This window comes from Danio aesculapii, chromosome 13 (assembly GCF_903798145.1).
Source record: "Danio aesculapii chromosome 13, fDanAes4.1, whole genome shotgun sequence".
NCBI classification, from domain to species: Eukaryota; Metazoa; Chordata; class Actinopteri; order Cypriniformes; family Danionidae; genus Danio; species Danio aesculapii.
In genome coordinates this window covers 12,472,256-12,481,401 of record NC_079447.1, presented here as the reverse complement: position 1 = coordinate 12,481,401, position 9,146 = coordinate 12,472,256, and the positions used below count along the sequence as shown (strand labels likewise).

The 9,146-nt window shown below is 36.3% G+C and overlaps 1 protein-coding gene across 1 annotated transcript in view; it reads left to right on the top strand.

The window, feature by feature from the left end:
• Positions 1 to 275: 275 nt before the first annotated feature.
• The window catches only part of prkg1a (protein kinase cGMP-dependent 1a), a 138,003-nt gene continuing 129,132 nt past the window's right edge, over positions 276 to 9,146 (top strand). Inside the window, exon 1 of the mRNA XM_056470811.1 lies at positions 276 to 763. Coding sequence (XP_056326786.1) covers positions 510 to 763 — 254 coding nt within the window. The 5' untranslated portion in view covers positions 276 to 509. The remainder of the gene's footprint in view (positions 764 to 9,146) is intronic.

Here is a 9,146-nt window from a genome sequence, read left to right as displayed (position 1 = left end):
CAACACGGCAAGAAGCTACACGTGCAGTTTCTTGACAGTATAGTTCACAGTATGGTTTCAGGCGAATTTGACTCCAGTGTAAGTGCATTTAATACCGGTTTTACGCTTCAAAATGTGCGCGTCAACAAACCTCATGTTGGTAGCCTATATCTGTAAATCAGACTTGAGTTTCTGATGCGGCTTTTCATCGCCCACTTTATCCCCCTCCTCCTCCCCCAGCACAAAAGTGAAACTCCGCCTATACTGAAGACCCCGTGTGGATGAGGAGACAGTCGTACCCGGTATGGTGTGTGTGTATGTTTTTGGACACCGCACACAGGGATGTTTGGGACAGAAGTGACCGACAGCGGGAGCGACGCCGAATCCCGGTTTCAACTGTAAACACGTGTGTAGATCAGCTGTTTTTACACTGGAGCTTCACAAACAGAGCTCGCCTGGACGCGTGACAGAGTTTGAGAGCGCGCCTGGTTGATTTCAAGGGGATTAAAGTTTTTTTTAACTACCTCAGAATGAGTGACCTAGACGAAGACTTCGCGAAGATTTTAATGCTGAAGGAGGAGAGGATACGAGATCTTGAGAGGCGTTTGCTGGAGCGAGAAGACGAAATCAGCGAGCTGAAGAGAAAGCTGCACAAATGTCAGTCCGTTTTACCGAGCGCGCAGATCGGCCCGCGGACACACCGCGCGCAGGGAATATCAGCCGAACCGCAAACGCACCAGGATTTATCAAACCAAAGCTTTAGGAGAGTTGCCAAATCGGACAGGTGAGAGATTTCACTTGTGTGTTTAACATATGCTTCTGTAATGCACGTCTTGGACCATGATGACTTTGTATTGTTTGTTGACACTTTGTTGGCATGATTTCATTTGATTAAGTATATTTGAGGTTGAGCATTCTGGACATGAATGAAGAAACTCTCATGATGACAGAGCATCTTTGTGAAGCTTCAGAGAGAGAGAGAGAGAGAGAGGATGAGGTGGTGGTGGGGGAGATAGAGTGTATCATTGATCTAAACCATCATCATCATCATCATCAGGTCCCAGAGGGCTCTGTGCACAGGAAGCTTCGTGCATTATCGGCTTTTAGGGTTGAACGTGTAGCGCCCAAGAGCCTGTCTGAGGATATTTAATACGCCATTAGAAAGTGCTTTGTTTGACCATATGCTTCCCCTCCCATCAGCCTAATCCATCTGATTCTTTGAGCATCTTTGTGTATAAGATTCGGCAGAACTTTATAGGATTGCAGAATATTAGGACTTACTCTATTGACTCTTTAAATTGAATTGTTAGGTTTAATTTAATTCAATTCATCTTTATTTCTATAGCGCTTTTACAATGTAAATTGTCAAAGCAGCTTAAAATAGAAGTTCTAGTAAATTGAAACACTGTCAGTCCAGTTTTCAGTTTAGTTTAGTTCAGTGCGGTTTAATTTTCACTGCTGAAAGTCCAAACACTGAAGAGCAAATCCATCGATGTGCAGCTCCACAAGTTCCAAACCATGCAAGCCAGTGGCGACAGCGGCGAGGAACAAACTTAACCAATTGACCAAAGTGAAAGAAAAAAGACCTTGAGGGAAATTTATGTGTATTTAAATTATGTCCAAAATGTGCAAAACTAGTTTTGAGTATGTAGTTTATTCATTTTTCTTCAGCTTAGTCTCTTTATTAATTAGGGATGGCCACAATGGAATAAACCGCCAACTTATCCTGCATATGTTTTACGTAGTGGATGACCTTTCAGCCACAACCCAGCCCTGGGAAACGCCCAAACACTCTTTTTCAAACACATACGCTACGGCCAATTTAGCTTATTCTATTCACCTACAGCTCATGTTTTTGGACTGTGGGCAAAACTGAAGCACCCGGAGGACACAGAGAACACAGGGAGAAAATGCAACTCTACACAGAAATGCCAACTGACCCAGCCGGGGCTCAAACCAGCAACCTTCTTGCTGTGAGGTGACAGTGCTAACCACTGAGCCACCGTGTTGTAGTATGTAGTTTAATCTTTTTTTTATTTGTGCCATTTATTTCTTTAAATATTGATGCTTCAATATTTACAGCTTGGAGTAAAATTTCAAACCATACTGCCCAATCCACACGGGGACTGTATAAATTGACAAAATGTCAACAGTTGGGTTCAACATATACAGTTGAAGTCAGAGTTATTAGCTCCCCTAAATTATTAGCCCCTTGTTTATTTTTTCCCCCCAATTCCTGTTTAACAGAGAGCAGATTTTGTCAACACATTTCTAAACATACCAGTTTTAATAACTAATTTCTAATAACTGATTTATTTGATCTTTGCCATGATGACAGTAAATAATATTTTACTTGATATTTTTCAAGACACTTCTATACAGCTTAAAGTGACATTTAAAGGCTTAACTAGATTAATTAGGTTAACTAGGCATGTTAGGGTAATTAGGTAAGTTACAACAGTGGTTTGTTCTGTAGACTATCGAAAAAAAAATTGCTTAAAGGGGCTAATAATTTAGACCTTAAAATGGCTTTTACAAAATTTAAAACTGCTTTTATCCTAGCCGAAATAAAACAAATAAGACTTTCTCCAGAAGAAAAAATATCAGACATACTGTGAAAATGTCTTTGCTTTGTTAAACATAATGTTGGGAATATTAAAAAAAAAAAAAAATTCAAAGGGGGCTAATAATTCTGATTTCAACTGTATATGTACTCTACAATCTACAACCTCAGTTAACAACTCTGTCTTTTAGATTATTGTTAAAATATCTGAAATTTGTAGTGTAAAATCAATAATTTTATCAAAAATAAAAACTTACACACATTTTACTTAATCTTAATTATTTCCAAGTGTTTATTATTTGTTTATTCTGTTGAGCACAAAAGATGATGCTTGAAAGAACGATGACTTCAAATTGTGAGCATCACCTCAGTCGTTATTTACATGCAGCAATGCCCACAAGAGGGCAGACGTTTTTTTGTTGTTGTTTTCCCTCATCACTTAAGGGCCATTACATCACTAATAACCTAAATCACTAATAGTCTTTATAATTACATTTTTAGGGATGTTCACCCTTGGAGCACAGTATGTGCAATTATGTTTTTTGTGACAGTGTGAAGTTGTGTGAAGACAGATGTGCTGCTCTAATGACTCCGACCTTAATGATTTCATTATGGAAGAAGCAGAGGGATAAAAGCTGTTTGTAGCTTAATGAGCATTGAGACCATATGCTGGTAAACAAACTTTACTTCATCAAGCTTCATCTGTCCCTCAGCTTTTCACTAATTATAATAATTGCAATGAAAACACTACTTTTAACCCTCTGTTAGGGATGATGAAATGTATCACAATAATCATAATTCACAGAATGTTATTATCAATAAAAGAAACAAATATTGTAGCCCATATAGAAATGTAATACATGGAAATCTATGCAAATTACATACACTCGCCGGCCACTTTATTAGGTACACCTTACTAGTACCGGGTTGGACCCCCTTTTGCCATCAGAACTGCCTTAATCCTTCGTGGCTTTAGATTCAACAAGGTACTGGAAATATTCCTCAGAGACTTTGGTCCATATTGACATGATAGCATCACGCAGTTGCTGCAGATTTGTCGGCTGCACATTCATGCTGCAAATTTCCCATTCCACCACATCCCAAAGATGCTCTATTGGATTGAGAGCTGGTGACTGTGGAGGCCATTTGAGTACACTGAACTTATTGTCATGTTCAAGAAACCAGCCTGAGATTCACGCTTTATGACATGGTGCGTTATCCTGCTGGAAGTAACCATCAGAAGAGACACTGTGGTCATAAAGGGATGAAGCTGGTCAGCAACAATACTCAGGTAGGCTGTGGCATTGACACAGTGCATATATGGTACTAATGGGCCCAAAGTGTGTCAAGATAAAATCCCCCACACCATTACACCACCAACACCAGCCTGAACCTTTGATACAAGGCATACAAGGCAGGACGGATCCATGCTTTCATGTTGTTGATGTCAAATTCTGACCCTACCATCCGAATGTCAGCAGAATTCGAGACTCATCAGACCAGGCAACGTTTTTCATATCTTCTATTGGAACCTCAGTTTCCTCAACTTCTATTGGAATTGGACCTTAGTTTCCTGTTCTTAGCTGACAGGAGTGGCACCCGGTGTGGTCTTCTGCTGCTGTAGCCCATCTGCCTTAAGGCTTGACGTGTTCAGAGATGCTCTTCTGCATGCCTCGGTTGTAACAAGTGGTTATTAAAGTTACTGTTGCCTTTCTATCAGCTGGAACATTGTCTGGCCATTCTCCTCTGGCATCAACAAGTCTCTCACTGGATATTGTCTAATTTTCAGACCATTCTCTGTAAACCCTAGAGATGGTTGTGCGTGAACGTCCCAGTTGATAAGTAGTTTCTGAAATACTCAGACCAGCCCATCTGGCACCAACAACCATGCCACATTCAAAGTCTCTTAAATCACCTTTCTTCCCAATTCTGATGCATCACAGCAAGAAAGTCGCTTCTGTGTGGCATTTTTCTATGTAGAGTTTGCATGTTCTTCCTGTGCTGGCGTGGGTTTCCTCCGGCTGCTCCGGTTTCCCCCACAAGTCCAAAAAACATGTGGTATATGTGAATTGGGTAAGCTAAATTGTCCGTAGTGTATGTGTGTGAATGAGTGTGTATGGATGTCTCCCTGTGATGGGTTGCAGCTGGAAGGGCATCTGCTGCGTAAAACATATGCTGGATAAGTTGTTGGTTCATTCCGCTGTGGCGACCACTGAGTAATAAAGGGACTAAGCCGAAAAGAAAATGAATGAATGAATGTTGAAATGTATGCATATATGACAATTTATATATGTAAAATCTGATTATTAACTTGTTTGTAACATATGTAATTTGCATATTGCCATATATCAGATTTCTTTGTGAGAGAGTGTAAACTGTTTGTGCTAACAGACAGTGAAAAGCACTGGGGAATTTAGTGTTATTAATTAAGGAGTGGTCAAGACTAGAATTATAGTTGAAAGTGAGATCTTGGTGTCATCTATAAAAAGATGTGGTGCACTGGTAAGGGTCCCAAAGAGATAAAATGGCAGCAGATGTGAGTCTGTGGCAGAAAAGAGCAGCCACAATAGTCATGTTACAACAGATCCTCTTTCCATCGATCCACAGAGGAAGAACCCTGCAGGAAGAGTTTATAGGTGAAATTTAAAGCCTGTTTTTCTGGGAGAGGTCCTTTCAAGGGCAGTGACTGTGCGAAAGAGATTGAGGGACAGCAGCGAGAGGCAGAAAGAAGGATGTTTGTTATTTTCATACATTGTTTAGACGAGTTGTTGTTTGTGTGTTATTTTTGACTTCTAATGCTATCCAAAGAATGGTAGACATCTGGGTGCTGTTGTGGGCCTTTGAGGTCTTTTGACGAACAGTTTCAGTTTCAGATTTCAAAGATGAGGTTTGTCTCGCTTACTTTCACATGCTCTTCATCTTTTTGAAGTCTGTCTGATTTATTAATCAAACTAAAGCTTTCATGGAGAACTTTACAGGGCTAGAATATTCATCCTAACCAGAATAGAAGCCCCAATATCCTCTGCTGTTTCTTATTTTTTCACTTGATTTATATTTTAAGGATAGATTCAGTCTCCATTATCATATATAATTTCTCTGGGTTGTATAAATGAGCTTCATTCTGTTTTTGGGCCTGCTTTTCATTACTTATTAATGTTACTGTTACTGTTTGACTTTATTAATCCCCAAAGGGAAATTCACATGTCACAGCCGAGCTCTCCATACTAAAAATAAATAAGTTACATATATATAAAAACAATAATAAAATTACATTTCATACTGCACACCTTAGTTCCAAAAACAACGAGTAAACACTTGTCCATATCTAATATCTAATTCAGTTCAGCACAATTTCATCTAGTATGACTTTGGTTATACAATCTGATCCCTGTTGGTAAAAAAAACTCCTGTATCTTTCTCTGTAGCACCAGTGTTGAATTAATCTTGTACTAAAAGAGCTTTCACACGCTTGGACTGTATCAAAAAGGGAATTACTATCATGGTTCATTATACTGACAAATTTGTCCAGCATTCGATCATGTGCAATCTCTTCTATGGTAGGTAGTGTACACCCCACAACAGAACCTGCCCTTTTAATGCTTTCCTCACATTACTTCCTTTCTCCTGTGTGTCTGTCATTGTCTGACACCAGAGGGCGCTTTACGTCCTTTTATAAACTTGCAAACAAATCAAACGTGTTGCATCTACTCGTTCCCCACATTGAAGTTGAGACAAGCCATTTAGAGTAGACAGTGTAGCAACTGACCCACATTTTACTCCAGTAAATATTTCATAGGTTTAGATTTGAAGGCAGTATCTGTGTTTATGCAAACATCTTGGCAGTTGATCACTACATTAATCTATTGCCAAGAATAATTTGGGACATCCTACCAGAAACGTACATTTTCACTAATAAAAAATGTGACAGAAATGTGAAAAAACATCATACAAAAACAAGCATGAAATCGATACAATTCAATGATAGAACGCATACTTGATCACTGTCAGCTTCTTCTCCGTCATGATGTCATTTTTGAGCAATAGCCCTAAAGCTGCAGTATTGCACGCATTTTATATTAAATTTAATGCAAATGTGACAGGACTGACCGAAACATGGGGACAACTGTAAATGTATTTGTATTATATATTTGTAGTATTTATTTGTAGATAATATTTATAATTTCATGTTTTTAATCAATTGATGTGAATGATAACAACTTAAACTTGCTATTTCTGAAGTTTTTTTTTCTTCTAATTAACAGTTTTTAGCATAAACTACTTAAGCTGTAGGTTCAATTGGGCTGAGGACAAGGACAATGACAGGGTTTGTACATTTGTAAAGTGTTTTTATTAAAGAAAACAAAATCAGAGAACCAAATGAATGACACATTCCTTTACGGAACAACTCACAGAAATCAAGTTTTTGAAATGTTTGGGATGAAATACTTTTTATTCACTGTGTTTATGTTTTTTATTCTCAGGGACAGATAAAGTACGTTTCTGGTAGAATGTCCCATTTAATGCATTATGTTACTGTAGTCACATTATTAGCAGTACGTTGTCACAATGAAACAATGGTTTCCTGGCAGTAATGCTTTTTTAGCCACAAACTAATTAATAAATTATGTTAAATGACAACATATAAAATGCACGTGACGGATAAGATTCTCTACTTTATTATAGCCCACTGATTTTGTATTAACATTTACAATACTTGTGTTATTGTCTTCTACATTTATTAATGCAGCAAAAATTTTATGATTTGGAATTTCTATGACTTCAATGACCATATTTTCCACTAAAACACTATAAACACCCCTACTAAAACTAATTATATAGTCTTTTTTATAATAGTGAAAGCGTATTGATTACCATTTGTATAAATTGGCCTATATTTTTATTACAAATACCTTGGTTGAACTAGTAATGGTTAAGCTAAACAATGAGTGGTGGTTTTACTTTTTTTTTTTTTTTTTTTTAGTAAAACCATGGTACAATGAAAATAAAAAAGATTTATTGGATTAACTATTTTTTAGGTAAGTTTTTGTAAACAATGTATTTGTGCTGACTTTAAACAAACAAATTAAGTTGAACATTACTAAATTTAATTTGTTTAAATTCAAAATTGTTTGTATCCACTTACCTTAAAAATGTAAGTAAATCTAGTGAACCACATAAGATATTACTGGCAGTAATGTTTTTTTTGGGCCCCAAACTAATGAATAAATTATGTTAAATGACAACATATCGCATCTTATCCCAGACTCAGATAAGATTCTCTACTTTATTATAGTCCACTGTTACCTTTTTGTATCAACATTTACAGTACTTGTGTTATTGTCTTCTACGTTTGTTATTGTAGGAAAAATGTTATGATTTGGAATTTCTGACTTCAGTGACCTCATATTTTCCACTGAAACACTTATTCTAATTACATTTGTAAAAAAACAATCCTTACTAAAAATAACCATAGTTTTAGTGATAATAGTGAAAGCATAGTAACTATATTTCCGGCGTATTGATTACCATTTGTATAAATAGGCCTATATTTTTATTACAAACAACATGGTTGAACTAGTAATGGTTAAGCTAAACAATGACTGGTGTTTTTACAATGTATTTTTTGTAGTAAAACCATGATACACTGAAGAAATTATTTATTGGATTTATTATTAGTAGTTGCAAACAATGTATATGGGCTGAATTTAAACAAATTACGTTGAACATTACTAAAATTAATTTGAACCCATATAAATTGTTTGCATCCACTTTCCTTAAAAAAAATAAGTAAATCTTGTGAATCTTTTTTTGTGTGTGTGTGTACATGCAAAACCACTTCTGGAAAAAGAAGAATTAATATAATTGGACTTTAGTCTGAAAACTGCCCTGAGAAACAGACATTATGATAACTTCATCTAGATCTGCATTTAACTATAGCTTTGTTACCAATCACAGGCCAGGGGGGGTTTGGGGTGGTTCGAAAGACCCACTCCTCACTGACAAAGTCCAGAATTTGTCCCAAACATGAGCTCATTTGTCCTATTTTGACTGCTATGCCATCATAATAAGTGAAAATCAGACCGAGCATAATACTCTGTTGGCTGTCGTGACATCAGCTAATCAGTTTTGGCCAATGCAAACAATTATTTTTCATGACTCCACCATACAGCTGCTAGAAAACATACAATCTTACACAAGTGAAGTCAAATTTCACTACTGTATTGTTTTTAAATAGAGAAAACTGTTTACAGGTTTTATTCTAAATCTTGGACCTTACTCTTGAAACAAAAAAATGAGCAACAAAAAGGTCTGAAGCACCAAAAGCAGGCCATATTAAAATTCATTTGAATACTAATTTGGATATTGTTGTTATCCATAAATTTTAAAATGAAAATTTTTTTAGAAGAGAGGCTAGAAAATTGTAAAGCTCTACATTTATTATTATTATTATTATTATTATTATTATTATTATTATTATTATTTATTATTATTATTATTATTTATAAAAAAATTATTTAAATTGTCCAATTCTGACTTAGGGAATGTGCTGGCCTCCATGACAAATAGGCTTGTTTTTAATTTGATAAATTCATATATATATATA